Genomic DNA, 18,327 nt, shown 5'->3' with positions numbered 1-18,327 from the left:
TAATTGTGAGACACTCTGAAAAAGAAAGTGGTCAATGTAGATAGACATATTTTCAGAGACACTTCCTATTGAGGAGACTATTGGTCTGCCAGGTGGGTTACTACTGTCTTTATGTATTTTAGGCAACTGGTAGAAGGTGGGCACAGTTGGATTATTATTCTTCAAAAAGAAATACTCGTCAGTGTCCAGCATGTCGTTATTGTGCCATTTATTCACAAGTGTTTGAAATTTTATGACACTTTCATCATACATCTTTTTGGTTGTCTTCTCATATGACATTGGGTCCTCTAATTGTCTCAGTGCCTCTTGGCAATATTGTGTTCTTGACATTACAACGATGTTGCCACCTTTATCTGATGGCTTACAGATAATATCCGGATCGTTGTCTAAAGTTTTGAGGATTTCTCTTTGCTCAATTGACATGTTGGGTCTCTTTCTGATCAAAGTTCTTTGTTGTGATCTGAATTTCACCAAATCCTTTATTACTGCCTCCGAGAAGGCATCAATCGCATCATATGGCATTATTGGTACGAATGTTGAGGGAGGTTTAAAGCTTGTGGTTGGTGCTTCCTGTTCCACACCAATTCTTCTAGTTCTCTGGCTGATGGAGTCTGTGTTTTCTCCGTCGCCACTTTCTTCAGTTCTTAATTCTTCTAGAAGCTCCCAGGTTGCAATATCGTTTGTAGTTAAGATATCGGTTTCCAATGTTCTTAATTGTCTTGTTTTTTTCATTGTTGGTTTTAATTTGAAATATTTATGGAGTTTCATTTTTCGCACAAAGGTAAACAAATCGATTCTTGTTTGAGTGAATTCGAGTCTCTCATTAGGGCAAAATGATAGTCCCAATTTCAACGTTTTTTCTTCCAATGGTGACAGGACTTTATCCGTCAAATTTACAATTGTCAGACTGTCTACCATTTCGCTCCCCTCTTGCTTCTGGTAATTCTCGGAGTGAAATTGCCTGGGTTTCTGCCTCTGCCTCTGCCTCGGCCCCTTCCAGCCCCCTCTTCGGGTTCGTCTGTGGCCTCCGGGGGTCTGCTTTTGCCTCCCCTTAGCCATGTTGACCGGTATAGGTCGTACTCCATGTGAAAAGGGGTCTTCTCTTGTGAGGTACTCGCCAGTTCGTCTCCGGACTGCTCATTTTCCGTTACTTCTGATTCAGAAGTTTCTACTCTTGGCAGGGCTGCACGGGCGGCTCTTTTCTTCATCTCTCTTCGCGGAGCATCGAATTTCTTGGCAAACGTCAATATTCTGCCTAGGGAATAATCCCTTTCATCTCGCTCGAATTTTTCTTGTTTTCTTTGGCGTATCTTTAATTCGTATTTCTCTAGTCTTTTTCTCATTTCCGATCTTAACTCGTCTTTTCTTTGGGTATTCGAGTCCTTGTTTATTTCGTCCTCCAATGCTTTAATTTCCTCGATGGCTTTTTCTCTGTCACTCCATGCGAAACGTATCAGCAATTTCAACATCCCTTGACTGGATAGGGCTGTATGTTCTGCCCATAATTCCAACAGTCGGGGATCTGGGTTCTCGTATGCCGGGACAGTATATATCCTAAGTCCTCTCGGCACTCTATCCACATCTACATAGCTTTGTAGGGAGGTGGCTTCCCACCATTTTCTGGTTTCCCTTTCGCGCAATCTCTCAAGTTTGGTAAAGAGATTAACCAGTGTGTCTTTACCATTTTGGTTTTTCTTCCCATCAGGTTTAGCACTTTCTGTCTCTTTTGACCGTTTTTGAAATATGCCCGTGGCTGCTTCCTGCCGAGCCTTATCACCAAACATTTCGTCTTCCATAGTTTGGTTTTACAATTAACACTTCCCTTCGCCTTGCGTTCCCGGATACAGTCAGCACACCTACACGCAGTAATGCGTGTAGGCGTAATGCGTGTAGGTGTGCTGACTGTATCCGGGAACGCAAGGCGAAGGGAAGTGTTAATTGTAAAACCAAACTATGGAAGACGAAATGTTTGGTGATAAGGCTCGGCAGGAAGCAGCCACGGGCATATTTCAAAAACGGTCAAAAGAGACAGAAAGTGCTAAACCTGATGGGAAGAAAAACCAAAATGGTAAAGACACACTGGTTAATCTCTTTACCAAACTTGAGAGATTGCGCGAAAGGGAAACCAGAAAATGGTGGGAAGCCACCTCCCTACAAAGCTATGTAGATGTGGATAGAGTGCCGAGAGGACTTAGGATATATACTGTCCCGGCATACGAGAACCCAGATCCCCGACTGTTGGAATTATGGGCAGAACATACAGCCCTATCCAGTCAAGGGATGTTGAAATTGCTGATACGTTTCGCATGGAGTGACAGAGAAAAAGCCATCGAGGAAATTAAAGCATTGGAGGACGAAATAAACAAGGACTCGAATACCCAAAGAAAAGACGAGTTAAGATCGGAAATGAGAAAAAGACTAGAGAAATACGAATTAAAGATACGCCAAAGAAAACAAGAAAAATTCGAGCGAGATGAAAGGGATTATTCCCTAGGCAGAATATTGACGTTTGCCAAGAAATTCGATGCTCCGCGAAGAGAGATGAAGAAAAGAGCCGCCCGTGCAGCCCTGCCAAGAGTAGAAACTTCTGAATCAGAAGTAACGGAAAATGAGCAGTCCGGAGACGAACTGGCGAGTACCTCACAAGAGAAGACCCCTTTTCACATGGAGTACGACCTATACCGGTCAACATGGCTAAGGGGAGGCAAAAGCAGACCCCCGGAGGCCACAGACGAACCCGAAGAGGGGGCTGGAAGGGGCCGAGGCAGAGGCAGAGGCAGAAACCCAGGCAATTTCACTCCGAGAATTACCAGAAGCAAGAGGGGAGCGAAATGGTAGACAGTCTGACAATTGTAAATTTGACGGATAAAGTCCTGTCACCATTGGAAGAAAAAACGTTGAAATTGGGACTATCATTTTGCCCTAATGAGAGACTCGAATTCACTCAAACAAGAATCGATTTGTTTACCTTTGTGCGAAAAATGAAACTCCATAAATATTTCAAATTAAAACCAACAATGAAAAAAACAAGACAATTAAGAACATTGGAAACCGATATCTTAACTACAAACGATATTGCAACCTGGGAGCTTCTAGAAGAATTAAGAACTGAAGAAAGTGGCGACGGAGAAAACACAGACTCCATCAGCCAGAGAACTAGAAGAATTGGTGTGGAACAGGAAGCACCAACCACAAGCTTTAAACCTCCCTCAACATTCGTACCAATAATGCCATATGATGCGATTGATGCCTTCTCGGAGGCAGTAATAAAGGATTTGGTGAAATTCAGATCACAACAAAGAACTTTGATCAGAAAGAGACCCAACATGTCAATTGAGCAAAGAGAAATCCTCAAAACTTTAGACAACGATCCGGATATTATCTGTAAGCCATCAGATAAAGGTGGCAACATCGTTGTAATGTCAAGAACACAATATTGCCAAGAGGCACTGAGACAATTAGAGGACCCAATGTCATATGAGAAGACAACCAAAAAGATGTATGATGAAAGTGTCATAAAATTTCAAACACTTGTGAATAAATGGCACAATAACGACATGCTGGACACTGACGAGTATTTCTTTTTGAAGAATAATAATCCAACTGTGCCCACCTTCTACCAGTTGCCTAAAATACATAAAGACAGTAGTAACCCACCTGGCAGACCAATAGTCTCCTCAATAGGAAGTGTCTCTGAAAATATGTCTATCTACATTGACCACTTTCTTTTTCAGAGTGTCTCACAATTAAAATCGTATATTAGGGACACTAAAGACTTTGTGAACAAAATTGAAACGGTACAGTGCAATACTTCATGCATATTGATAACCATGGACATTACCAGCTTGTATACAAGCATTGATCACAAACAGGGGCTATTGGCAATGAAATATTACCTTGAAAAGAGACCAATGAAATTCGCCAAACATAGCCAAATGTTGCTTGAATTCATTGAATTTTGTTTGTTTAACAACATTTTTTTATTTCAAGGACAACTGTACAGGCAGGTCACTGGGACGGCGATGGGAACCTGCTTCGCCCCCAGCTACGCGAATTTATTCGTAGGCTGGTGGGAGGAGCAGGTGGCCCGAAGCCCAGAATTCCAGAAATGGAGTGATAATCTTAAAGTCTGGTATAGGTACATTGATGACCTTTTTCTAGTATGGGAGGGGTCAATGACTTCAGCAGAAGAGTTTGTGGCATACTTGAATTTGAATGAATTAAATCTGAAATTCACCGCAGATATCAGCTTATCAACTGTGAATTATTTAGATCTGAAAGTAAGCTTGATGGGTGGAAGAATTGAGACAGAACTGTTTAGAAAGACAACTGCCGGCAATTCAGTTTTACATGCCGGAAGCAGTCATCCCCCGACCCTAATCAGAAGTATCCCTTACGGAGAACTTCTTAGAATAAAGAGGAACTGCTCAAGAGAAGCAGACTTTGCAAAAGCCGCAAGGGAAAGCATAATGAGATTTCAGGCCAGGGGATACAATCAACTACTCCTGGAAAAAACTCTAAAAAGAGTAGAGAGAATCCCTAGGGAACAACTTCTAAAAGAACAAACGAAGAACATAAAATTGAATTTGAATGAAGGGAAATTCAGATTGATAACTACTTTCTCAGAAGATTCTAATCATCTGAGAAAGATTCTAAAGAGAAGTTGGCATATCCTGAAAACGGACCAGGTCATTGGAAAAGAGATTCCAGCTTTTCCATTAATCACCTTTAGAAAAGGCAGGTCCATCAGGGATAAAATTGTACATAGCCATCTGCCAGACAGAATTACAACAACAGGCAGAATTAAAGACATGCCAGGATTCTACCCCTGCGGCAAATGCAAGGCCTGTGAGAGAAGCAAGAAAAGAACTACATATGAAATACCAGGGTCAGGACAGAGCAAGAAAATATCAAAGTTTCTCACTTGTAATACCACCCATGTTGTCTACTGCCTAATGTGCCCGTGTGGCTTGAAATACATAGGCAGCACAGTAAAAAATGTCAAGCTACGCATATTAGAGCACCAACGTGCCATTATGAACAAGGATTTCAACTATCCAGTAGCAAAACATTTTGCATCAAGACACAATAGCAACAGGGAACTGTTGCAATTTTTTGCGCTGGATCAAGTACCAGTGGATCCCAGAGGTGGAGACAGGTTGCGGAAATTAAGAAGACTTGAATCCCGCTACATAATTGACCTCCAGACTAAGGTCCCCCTGGGATTGAACAGGAATGAAGAATTAGCTTCCCATTTAGGAAAAGCCTAAATTCTGTAATGAGTTCACCCCGTGAGCTATGCCGATCCACGGCTGAATAACTTACACCACACACGAAAGAGAAATTTAGTTCACACTAAATGTGATTACTTTCATAAATGTAAATATTTAGAATGATAGGTTGAAATGTATTTTACAATGCCTTTCGTGAATGTGTTTTTCTTTGAAATGTAAAAATTAAGAGTAATGCACTAAATGAAACTGTTTATCACGGTGGTAAACGTCAGTCCTCTTTCTATGCAGATACAATAAGACGCTGTAGAGCTTTAAAACTTGCTTCCTTCCGTGTCAATGGTAGACACTGACGAAGGAGAACCGAAACGCGTTTGTCTGCCGAGTGTGCTGATTAAACTTATTGAACACTTTCCCTGCGAGTGCCGTTTCTCTTTCTTCCTGAAAGACAAAGAGAGAGACAGAGCTGACATTTTTTGACGTGGGGCACCACCACGAGAGGCACCCGCCTGCGAGTGACCCAGACCTTCGGTGCAACGGAGCTGGAATATATATATATATATATATATATATATATATACACATACATACACACACACATACACATACACATACTCTCCTTTATGATTCTTCCCATCTGCAATACATACTGTTTTAAATAAGATTATGTATTTTGTGCTGGTATGTAAACGTAAAGAGTTGAAGTTTCATTGGGCGAGACAGGGCGTTCAACTGCACATGCATAAGTAATATGTGAAATGGTAGATCTATTCCCAAACCAGCCCACTTTCGTAAAGTACAAAGCTCTTAAGCATAACTAACGCCACTCTATATTTCTTAAGTACTGTTCAAATCACATCAGAAGCTGAAGAAGAGATATCACATCACGTCAGAAGCTTACGAAGAGGGAGGGGAAGCAGGGAGGGGGTACTAAAAGCAGAGAGAGAGGTGGGGTGGAGGAGCATGGCTTAATGAGCTGATGGCCGGCAAAAGGCTTTGGTAGCACTTTTAAAAGCCAGTTTCTAAATGTCTCGCAGTCCAGCGCATGCGCTGGCTCTAGCGAGACCTAGAAAAGTGTCACTATTCCATATACAAGCTGTTACAAAGTTAAGAGGAAAAGGTACCAAATTTCAAATGATCAATCAGACATCTAGGTTCCAAGTAGGTTCAAAATGGGATAAATATCACTACAAGACGCCACCCAACCAGAATGCACCAAATGGAAATCCCAGCATTGCTCCAGCTTTTCCCTCACATTTCACCAATATCAGTATAACTATCCAGTATTATAAATGAAGAAAACCTCTGCAAAAGGACGTGAAATTAATTTGCAGTCTTTAGATTTGCTCTCTTAACTTCTATAGCGCCAGTCTGTGGACTGCTTATATTTATTGTTATTCATATGTTTCAGTAACATTATGGTTACCAGGCACAATTAAATCAATTTATCGGCCAATGTCAGGATGAAACTATCAATAGCACATTCTAACAAATCAAATAAATGATAGTAATCTGCTCTCCAGCAGTGCACATTGGACAATAATTTTAGGGAGCAGAGGATGACATCCAAAGCAGCTCTAGGAGGGCCTTCTTTGATCACTATAGGGAAGTTATTTTTGTTTGTTGCATTAAAAAGTAGAGCCCTCAAGGGGTTCTCCTCCAGTAGTTTAAGAAATCCAGACTAACAAATCCCTTGAATAAATGCACTTTCTTCTGAAGGCAGGTGTCAAACACCATCTTGTCCAGTATTTCAGGGCACTGAAAACCAGTCTGTGTGCCTCCGTTATAAAGGATAATTGACCATGCAATTACAGGCTAAAAGGGCATGCATTTTAACTTTACAACTCCATTCCACATTTTCGTGGCATCCTTGCAGGTATTTATACATTTTGTATTCATTTTGGGTCAAATTTAAATAAAACAAACTAATCCCAGGAACAGAGGATCTCACCTGGTCATGAATACTCTGAGCCATAGCCTGTCTGATCTCTTGCTCCTCTCGGTCAAGGTCATACTGTTGGAGCCAGTCGACATCTGCTTGGGAACCCTCAGGGGTCTTGTTTTCTTTGTTCTCATCAAAGTCTTTAGCAGTATCACAATTTTTAGGTATCTCGAAGGAGGCAGCTGGACCTGGCGCAGAAGAGACAGTTTATCATGGCTGAACAGCTGACTACTTAGGGATGTGCTTGAGAAGTGTCACTAAAAAAGAAATTAAACTTCCTTTAAGCCCCAAGCCCCCTCACACACTAGACACTTGCGTTTCAGTATTTTAGGGGCTAGAAAGAATTGAAATAGTCAAATCCTAGCAGAATCACAAGTATGTTTCTGCTGGGGAATTTTTGGATAGCTGTGTTTAGGAGTCCAAAGGAAAACAAAAATCAGGTACAACAAATGACTGTTAGAGAAAATTCAAGTGCAAGTAGCCAGGAAGCATTATAAAGAAAACCTGAGGTACATATTGAATAGTCCTTGGATTGAGATCTATATTGGACACTGCTGGACACTCAATTTCAGCTCAATGTGTAATTTTAATGTCGCAGTCAATCAGATGCCTGCACTATATTGGTAACCATTAGAATATTTCACATCAAGATCAGTGGAACACCAGAACATTTTTAAACTTTAAAAAAATACAAACTGAATTTGTATCATTATTAACAGTCATGGAAGAAAGAATCAAAATTCCATCAGCAACATCTTCCTGACAGTTTTCCAGTATCTGCTATTCACCAGTTAGCCTGTTCTATTTGGAGGGAATAAAAAAACACTACTACACAAGTAGAGGGGACCCACAAACCAAGGGGACAATGTTAATAGTAATAATAATTCTTCCTTTGGGGAAGCAAATAACACCTATAGGTAGGTCTTCAAGCAATCAATCACCAACCTTCAATCATACCGCAAGGTCTACAACCATAAATTCTTACCACGTTGATATAAAAAGTTGCAGAGTTTTAATTGCGTATTGATTACCACAGAAAAATTCTCATGTACATAATTATATAGTAATCATATCCAATTTCGTTCTCATTATATAAAAATATATTACAAACACCCACTCACTTTGCACAACGTGCAATGCGAGAAAAAGAACATTTGCTTACATGATAACACGCAGTCATTTTGCTGAACGGATTTAAAATTTTAAAAATAACATACGCGCCCACATGCTACTTTGTTGAAAACAGAGTGGCGATGGAAAAAGTTACAATACTTTTGTGAGCATTTATGGTTTGTGTGCTTTCAATTGAAAGGCCACCGGCAAGGGAATCTTTGATGCAAATAATGATTGCTGGGGCTCGGATCCGCATGCTGCTGCTTGATGAGCCTGCTTATAGAGAGGGCGGGTAGGGAGAGGTGACTCAGCAGCTGGATGGGATCTGCATCCAGGCAGTGCTATTGCCAGAACCAGTTGACAGTCCCTCCCTTGGACTCTGGCTGTAGGAGACAGGTGCAGAGGTTTGTGAAAATTGATTTCTGTTGCAGTAACGCCCCCTCCCCTCACACACACACACTTTTTGCAAGATTTCTCATGCACTTTGAGTGTGCCCTAGGTCCCTGCTAGTCAGGTTGCCAGTGTTCTCTCCAAAAACTGTACCATTGTTCCTGTAATTGGCATACCTCTGAGCCAGAAGGAAGTCCCTTGTAAAAGGACCTTGCTACCAAAGAGGGACTTTGAGGGAGGCACAATACATGCTGCAGCCCTCAGAGACCCCTCACCTTAACAACACACTGCCAATGCAAGCTGCATGTTTTGGTGCAGACCAAACGGAAATAACGACATGGCACACATCCTTGTGTGCCATGCCCAAAAACACTGCCAATAGCATGGGTAGGTCACCACCACCCCCCCCCCCGGCCTCACAGCCCTAAGGCAGGGTGCATCATCCCACAGGCGAGGGCATAGCTGCAAGAGCAATAAGCCCCTACAGTGTGTGCCATTCACAGACATTGTAAGTGCACTAAAGCCATATTGAGTACATGGGCTGGGAATTTGTCCTCACCAACTTCACAGCTCCATGATGGCTTTACTAAAAGCTGGAAAGCTTGGTACCAAATGTTGCACCATAATAAACTGATGCTAGTGTTGGATGGATTATAAAATGCACTCAGATCATCTTAGAGATGCCCCCTGAAAAATGACCAACTTCTAGTGTATTGGCTGGCAGGTCTCTGCCGGCTAGCCACCACCAGACAGGTTTCTGACCTCATAGGGTGATAGCCTTTGAGCTCTCAGGGTCAGAAACAAAGCCTGCTCTGGGTGGAGGTGCTACACATGTCTCCCTGGCAGGAACACCAACACTTGGCAGTAAGCCTCAAAGGCTCTCACCTTGTGATGTGCGGATTTGGGCAGCACCAACCAGTGGAGATGCCTGCCCCCTGTCCAGGCCCTACTTTTGGCTGCAGGATAGGCGGAAAAATTAGTAAGCAGAGTAGGAGTGTCCAACTTAGCCTGACACATACGTATGGTTGCAAGGAGCTGAGGGATACCCTCTTAGAAATTGTTCATCTTGAATTGGGAAATTGGGCCCAATAGGAACAGGGCTGTGCACCTCTCCCCAAAGGGAGGGGCACCCAATGTGTGTAGTCACCTTAAGGGACAGGAGCCATTAACTACTGCCCCCGACCTCAATAACTCCTTAAATTTAGTATGGAAGAGCTCCCCTGAACCTTGCTCCTCAGATCTGATGACCTACAAAGAGGAAAAGCTAAAGAGCCATGCAGCAGTGGAGAAGACCACTCACTTGACCCCAGCCCTACCGGGCTGTCTCCTCCTCTAGCATCCCTGCTCCAAGAAACCGGTGTGGCCGGCAGTCAGCAACCTCCAAGAAGCCCAGGGCCCTCTGCTGTCTTCAACAAAGACTCACGTCTCCCTTGGACACCTGATTTGTCCAGCAAGCAATCAAAACAAGGACTTTCGATCCAGGCATATGCTTGACACTTGCACCACTCTGCACAGATGCCTACGGCCAGAGTCCAGGTGGCCCACTGACACAGTGAAGTCTCCTTGGTGATCCTTGTGAGAAGTTGGCCTGATATATGATGCTCACTAGTTCTAGTGATCACCTTGTATCAGTCCAAACAACCCTTATGGTGATTGATTGTAAGTCAACCTTATAGACCAGCTATCCTAGTAGCGTGGACAAGAGCAGTCTTTAGGCTAAACTCTTTTGGCATGTGAAGCCAGCTGTTTTACCACATATAACCCCTTGAATACCACATGAAAGGACACCACACAGGTTGTTATAAAAATAAACAGATATTTATTAACTAACATACACCTCTGAACTCTTTATGAGGTCAGAGGGCTAAGTTCATGACAATACTAAAAACGAAATACAAGTTGGCACAATATTTACACGTGTGCCTTAGGGGCACGACAAACCATATACTTGATACAATGGAATGAGAGGAAAGAAAATACTGTAAGGAGATCCAGAGGCTGGAGGATCGCTGGGACTACGCTACGAACTAGGTAAGTAAGGAGCAGGAGGCCCACGGGACTCTCGTGCAGAGTGGAAACTCACGCGGGATGCGTACCAACGTCTATGGATGCTACAGTTTACAAAGTTACGGATTCCGGACGAACCCGGCTGGATGGAGGAAAAACAACAGTGGACCTGGACACTAGTATAGTGAACACTGACTCCAGCACCTAGAAGCTTTAGTTACCTAACCCACAGGCTGCGGGTGCATAGGGCTGAAGTGGTGTCGGGTTTGCTGCGTTGATCCCGGTGATGCCTGAAACAAGAAGTTGCTGGCAGGCAGCCACATGGGAGGAGTCCGGTGGTTCCAAGGATGGAACTTAGAAGGAGAAGTCCTGAAAGGGAAGGGGACAGTGTCTCGGTCACTAGCCAGTGACAGTGCCGGAACAAGGAGGGAACCAGATGCTGTCGCCGCGTTCAGATGGAGGAAGGGTCGCTTCTCTCTGTAGCTGCGCGGACCAGGAGCTGCTCTTCACGACCAGGCTGGAGGCACGAGCTGTCCCACGTAATCTGCTGCTGATGGCGGTGTTGGATCGTCGATCTGGTCAACAGGCCTTGGCAAGTGCAAGCCACGCGGTGGAACAAGGAGGGTCCGGGGTGCTTCTCTTTCACAAGAAAGCAAGGGCCAGTCTGGGGAACCAGACTAGCAGTGTTGAAATCTTCGGGTCGTCGTCTCAGAGGTCACGAGCCAGCCGGCAAGTGGCCAGACAACAGGAAAAGCAGCAACCAGGCAAAAGGGCCCCACGCAGATCTCGTGGATGCTGAGGGCTGGTCTTTGATGCAGGAGCTGCGTCGGTGTGGGGCTTCTCAGACACCGGTGCACTCACTCGAGGATCCCTCGGCGGTCGTGCTGGAAGCGCTGTGCAGGTTTCTTCAAGATGGCCGTCTCCAAGTTTCTCGTCGCACCCACGAGTCCCAGCTGTGCTGTGGATGTGGGTAGAGGTCAGAGGAGTCTGGAGGTCCGGGTCTCGTTGAGCTGGGTCGTCGGGTTCCAGGAAGGAAGGACTTGCAGCAAACCGCACAGGAGCTTGATGGTACCTGCGAAGCAGGATGGTCACTCCCTGACCATAGGGGAGATGCTTCAGTCTTTTGATATTCAGGAGGTCGAAGGTCAAGAGTTCTTTGTGGAAGTTGTCAAGATTAATCTAACTGGGAATGGGACCAGCTCATACCTTTATTCAGCTAAAGGGGGCTGCACTACGACTAGGTCCCTCCTCTGGGTGGGGCCAGGAAGGGGGGTGGTTACACCCCCTTTCCTTTGTCCGGTCTTGCACAAGCTCTGGGGCTGGAGTGCCCCAGGAACTGGTTCTGACCGGTGTATGCACAGGACACCTTGTGTGCCCCAGGCATGTCTCATTCCTTTCAGCCCTGGCCTACCTAATACACAAAATCCTGTCTTGGGTGGTGCTAGCAGGAAAGACTGCAGGACAGTATCCCACCCCCCAGCGCGCAGGGGTGCTGTGGCAAGAAGGTTTCCAGATCCAGTCTCACGCCTGGGGATAATTCTAAGTGAAGGAATCTGCGGCTAGAATCTTCTCTACCAGATGCATTGTTACCGAAGGTACGCAACTCTTACGTTGGGGTACCTTGAATAGGCACTGGTTACAGGTAAGTACCTGCGGGTCAGTGACACAGGCCCTGGGGTTTAAGATGAGCCTTGGAGGAGCCACCAAAAAGCTCAGACTGCGCCACCATCAGCACAGGGGAGGCTGGGTGCAGAGTGCAAAGGAGGTGTTTGGTGCCCCGTAGAAACCAATAGAGATGCTCGGTTAGGGAAAACAGCTGCAGGCTTGGGTCCGAAGGCTGACTGAAGGAATCCCACGACTGGAGAGTTAAGTTGGATAGTGGGGGGGGATGCTGGGACAGTCGGTTGGGCTTTCCTAGGCATGGGGCTGCAGGTGCACGGGTGTCTTTAGGCGTCTGATTCCTCTCACCGGATCCGTTCGGGTGGGGAGACCCTACAGGTTGAGGTTGAGGTTGCAGGTGCTGTGGGTAAGGTCAGTAAAGGTCGTCCAATGCTGGATCCCAGGTCAGGATTGTAGGAAGGTGGATATCAGACTATGGTTGCCCCCAACTTTTTGCCTGGTGTTTTGCTGGTTTTTCGACTTAGTTGACCTGGGGCCCTGCTATTCAGGATCCCAGGCCCACTGCTCTCTCTGTAAAATGGATTCCATGTACTCTAGGTACATATCTAATTGGATACTGAGTCCCCTTGTCAGCCCCTGTACAGTGTACCTTAGGTACCCAGGGCATAAGTGCACTCAGGGCCTACCAGGGGCTGCAGCATGTATTATGCCACCCCTGGCTGGCCATCCAAATCTGACACAACTGGCTGATCAATCAGCTGGGGCAAGGTGGTGTAATCACCCTTTGCTTTAGATATAGTATCCCTATATCTAACCCTAAAATGGACACATATCCTCCTATCAGTCACTCCTATGGCAGGCCTGATCAATCCTGAAGGCAGAGTGCTTGGAATTATGTGAGATGGTGCTCTAGCATGAGCTGAGCCTGTCTGCAGCTTTCGGAACCAAGTCCTTTAGCTGTTTCCATGTTAACGCTATACCATATACTCTTAAGTGCATTATAATCCTCGCGGTTAAATGCTAACTTTGGTATAGCATTATCAAAACATGTCGAGTAAGGTGTCATACGAATTGGAATACTACCCCCTCGCCAAACAAATGCGCGGTACGACCCGCGCGGAGCCGTAGAGTTCGCTGCCTGAGGCAGGTTGTCAGCACCATCCATCGTCGCCGGACAAGGTTCCTTAAAGTCACCCCGCACCCGAGAGGAACTGGAGTCAAACAGGCCCCTGGTGGTGCCGGAACTACCCCCACCAAGGTAGCCACCTGCGTGGGGGAGCGTGACGGGCCTGGGGAGTGACACGAAGCCCTCCGAATGAGGCAGAGATCGCTCAGCAACCCACTTGGTGGTGCTAACCTCAGATTCGCCCTCCGTCGAGGCAGCCGCCTGTGGAGAGGGACGAGGGGTCCTCACACGGAGCAGGACTAGGAGGGTTCACAGACCCCTGTTGCTCTGCATTGTCCAGCTGCTGCCGGCACAGTAGCGGCGCCACCTTGGCCTTAGACAGGACCACCTTGTCAAAGGACCGAGAGGGGCTCGGGGATGCGACCCAAGCCCCGGCGACCTCCCACGACACCACAGACACTCCCGCAGGAGTTTGAGGCGAAGCAGAGACGCCGTGGCCTGAAGGAGGTGCACCGGAGAAGCCGCACCTCAACAGTACCACATCCTCGAAGCCTGGATCCATAACAGGTGGGGCCAGAGCCACAGGCGCCGCAACGGAGGGCCCTGTACAAGGCGAGGGGTCCGCCAACGCCCCAGTAGGGGAAGACGCCAGCGAGGCCTGCGAAGCCGCCGCGTATGTCTCCATTTGGACTCTCGACGCCCCAACACCGGGAAACGGTGGATAGGACGACACATGGGGCCACGTCATCCGCGGAGAGTTCACTTCCCCAGCAGGCCGGAAACCAGCCCCCGGGGAAAAACTGTGGCACTTACCCACCAGGGAGCGACGCTCATATGACATTGGAGAAGGGCAAGGACGACTACCACGGCCATACCGGACGCCGTCTGCCGAAGCAGACCGAGGGGAGGACGTCGACCTGGAGAGATGCACCGAGAGAAGTTTCATGCGGCGCTCCCGCCGCGACTTCAGCTTCTACTGTTCACAGGCCTCACAGTCAGTGGTGCCGTGATCCTCGCCCAAACACTACATACAAATGAGGTGCGGGTCCGTCGCAGACATAAGACGCCCACAAAGCATACAAGTTTTGAAGCCCGAAGGCATTCACACACTGTTCCACCAAAAGAAATGGAGAAAAAAAGGGCACGAAACAGGCCCGTAACAAGGACCAGATCCACGTTGCACACGGAAAAGGTGTGCCGGGGCAGGACATCTGTGACCTCGCTGACGTCACATACGCGGACACCTGGGCGGAGTCGCGTGAGGTCGTTCCTCCCACACCGCCCCCGGGCATGCAGGGATACTGTGGCAAAAAAGTTTCCGGATCCAGTCTCACGCCTGGGGATAATTATACGTGAAGGAATCTGCGGTTAGTAGTCTCTATCAGATCTCCATAGTAGAATATGGGGCCCAGTGACCTCTGCAACAGTCTAACAGTGCCGCTGGCGGTGCAGTACCTACCTCGATCCAACCTTTTCCCATTGTTGACCACCTCGAAGATTCCGGAAGGAAAAAACATACAAGCGCTCCTTCTCAGGAATGGCACCTAGGATTTGGAACTCACTCCCTCCCGAAACCAGGCTTATCTCCTCCACTACACTCTTTAAAAAAGAAGTAAAAGCTATCCTCATGGCTAAATACACTTGAACTACCATCTCGAACCCTATTAACACCCTGCACCGATCTGTATTACATGCTTGACCCCTTTACTTATTTGTAGGAGTTGTCTTATTACTCACATGATTGGCTTTGCAGTCACCTATTTGTATTATTTGTACTGTGTGATCTATTGATCTACTTATTTGACTTTGTTCCCTCATGTACCCTTCTATGTAAAGCGCTCTGATATCTGCGAAGATCTTGCTTGCGCTATATAAAACTTTGAAAATAAATAAATAAAACCCCTGGAGACCAAATCTCAAAACCATTTACTTTCCTTTTAGTCTCATACCGATCTTTCCTCCCAGAAGAATGCATTGGTCTCTCACTGTATTTGTACTAAGTGTGATCCTGAATTAAAATACCTTTCTGTACTGCAAAGCATTTCATGCAAACTTTTTGCCAGTAATTTAAAAAGTATTGCATAAAAGTCTACTTACCTGTAACGGAGTTCATCTTGGTTCCTAAAAATAGACAACTAAAGTAATATTTTTACAAACATTGGCCTGGGGTTAGTCATTGTGTGTGTTACTGCCTTGTAGGAGTATGTCCAGCAAATGCATTCCCACCTCCCTCGGATAAGCCTAACTGCTCATCCCAGCTACCACTAAATTTAGAGTAAGGTATTCTCTACTTTATCCTCTGCTATACCTTTAAGACTCACTGGATTGTATATACTATACCCAAAAAGTATAGTGTTTACAGAGCCAGCTTCCTAAAGAGGTACTTTGAGGTGTCAGGTGGCGGCGGCTCTTTCCTTTGGTTCTGCAGAAAAGGGACAAACAGAACAGATGTGCCATTCTTGATAAGAGTCCCACTGTCCCTGAAGTCGCTTGATGTTCAGGTCAGTCTTCCTCAATGTTGGTGTCCGTTCACAACAAGCCTTGGTAGCCCAGGTATTGGTACTGTCCGTTCCAGCATCCCCACACTTGGGAGGGAGAATAGATCAGACATGTGGGAGCACGGCGACCTCCTGAGTGGCTACAGCATCGGTTGTCCCAGTAAGCAGCAGGACGATGAGTTGCGTCTTTGCAGCCCTACCGGTTTCTTGGAGTATGCGCAGCAGCAGGACGAGTCAGTTTCTCCACAAGGCTCTAAGGCAGCAGGCAGGCCTAGTGCCAAGTCAGTCGCTGCCCCTCTGTTCTCTTGTTTTTCCCCTCCTTTGTATCTGTTGAATCTGAAGTCCCGGCATCATGGGTGCCACCTCAATACTGTATTTAGGGGTGTTACAGGAAGTAGCCAATGGTGTATCAACCTTTAGGGTGACTAAGGATTAGTTACTTACCTGTAATCCTAGTTCTCTTCCAGGGGTATCCTCATCAAAGTCATAAGCACATGAATATTCCCGCCCATGTGCGGGACCCTGGAAAACATAACATATGTAGCTCTATGTATGTATACATACATACATAAACACATACCAATGCAGTCCTTTCTGGAAATGCTGAACAATGCTGCAATAGAAGTATTTGTACATAAATACATTCCAATAAAGCAGGGAGAAAAAGCATTTGAAAACTGCTTTATTATACAGCAGAAAAAGGTAATCCTGCAAGGAAAGTGAAAGCATTGTCAGCACACAGGCTGCATTGTAGAGGAAACATCAGTGTAGAAAGCTGAAAAGCTAACCCAAATAAACAGTAATAATAAACTGGCACCATGCCTTTAAGGCAGCCATGACCCCTAGCTCCCATCATGCCTCAGGGGGGACAGTTAGGTCAGTTCTTTGCGGATAACCACAGATCATTTTAGAAACAGATGCATATCTCATGCTCACTTGCCCGGGGAGGTGGGTGGGTTGCTTAGGACTGATGAGGATACCCCTGGAAGAGAACAAGGATTACAAGTAACTAATCATCCTCTTCCAAGGGATCATCATCAATAGTCATAAGCACATGAATAAAATAGCAAGCCCATTCCATCATCCTGCGGGCAACAGAGAATTAATCAGACATAGAAAATTGCAGTTAGGCGCGCACAGACTGAAAAAAACTAACACTGGAACAGATTCCTCAAAGAAGCCTGGCCCACTTCGGTATCTGCTCTGTAGTCAGAATCCAGACAGTAATGTCTGGTAAATGTATGGACCGATTTCCAAGTTGCTGCTTTGCAAATCTTGGCCATCGGTAGATTGTGCAGGAAAGCCACTGTTGCCGCTTTACCCCCTAGTCGAGTGAGCTTTAAGAAGCAAACAAAGGCTTATTTGCCAACTGGTAAGATAACTTTGTACAAGACACTATCCATCTTGAGATGGATCTTTTAGAAGCAGCACAACCGGTTCTAACAGAACCATAGTTCACAAATAATTGGTCAGACCTTCTCATAGATTTCGTGGCCTCCAAGTGAAACTTGAGAACCCTCTTTAGGTCCAGCGAATGCAGAGACCTTTCCGCTGAAGTCGTAGGAGTGGAAAGAAAGAAGGTAAAGAAATCATCTGATTTACATGGAACTCAGACACCACCTTTGGCAGAAAGGAAGGGTGGGTTCGCATAACCACCCTATTACGGTGGAAGACTGTATAGGGTTCTTTGGAGGATAACGCTTGAATTTCACTCACTGCGCGCACAAGTGATTGCTACCAGAAACGCCACCTTCCACGAAAGGTGTTCCAATGATGCCTTATGAATGGGCTCAAAGGGTGGACCCATCAGTTTATACAATACCAGGTTCAACTCCCAAGGAGGAGAAGGAGAGCTAAACCTTCTTTAGCCCCTGTAGGAAGTCCTTAACCACTTGTAGCTGGAAAAAATAAGGTTGGTTAGGAGATTTACTGTAAGCCGTAACGGCTGCCAAATGTACCTTTACGGAGGGTTATTTAATCCAGACTTGGCCAAATAGAGTAAGTATGGCAAGATGACCTCCTCCTGGCCAGTAATATGACTCCAACCGTTCTGTCTACATCACAAGTAAAACCTCTTCAATTTCATAGAGTATGAGGTTCTTGTGGAAGGTCTCCTTTCCTTGACTCCCGTAGACTGTCCATGCAGTCCGAGGGGAGGTTTAAGTGTCCGTACTGCAGGACTTCAGGAGCCATGCTGTTAAGCTGAGCGAGGGAAGGATGGGATGAAAAATCTACCCCCCCCCCCCCCCCCCCCATCTTGGTTAGAAGGTCCAGCCTGCATGGAAGTCTCCGATGAGGGTGAATTGACAACTGCAACAGATCCAGGTACCACCCTTGGCGAGGCCAGTCATAAGGCTAATCAGAAGACTATATATATTTTATTTTTTTATTGTTACAGTT

The 18,327-nt window shown here is 45.9% G+C and overlaps 1 protein-coding gene across 2 annotated transcripts in view; it reads right to left on the bottom strand.

Annotated features, from left to right (window-relative positions):
• The window catches only part of USP37 (ubiquitin specific peptidase 37), a 391,659-nt gene that overhangs the window by 128,181 nt on the left and 245,151 nt on the right, over positions 1–18,327 (bottom strand). For both annotated transcript variants that reach the window (XM_086954456.1, XM_086954457.1), the window contains exon 19: positions 7,183–7,361. In XM_086954456.1, the coding sequence (XP_086810582.1) occupies positions 7,183–7,361 (179 nt within the window). The remainder of the gene's footprint in view (positions 1–7,182; positions 7,362–18,327) is intronic.

Source organism: Lissotriton vulgaris, chromosome 2_1 (genome assembly GCF_964263255.1).
Source record: "Lissotriton vulgaris chromosome 2_1, aLisVul1.2, whole genome shotgun sequence".
NCBI classification, from domain to species: Eukaryota; Metazoa; Chordata; class Amphibia; order Caudata; family Salamandridae; genus Lissotriton; species Lissotriton vulgaris.
This window is presented reverse-complemented; position numbering and strand designations above follow the sequence as displayed.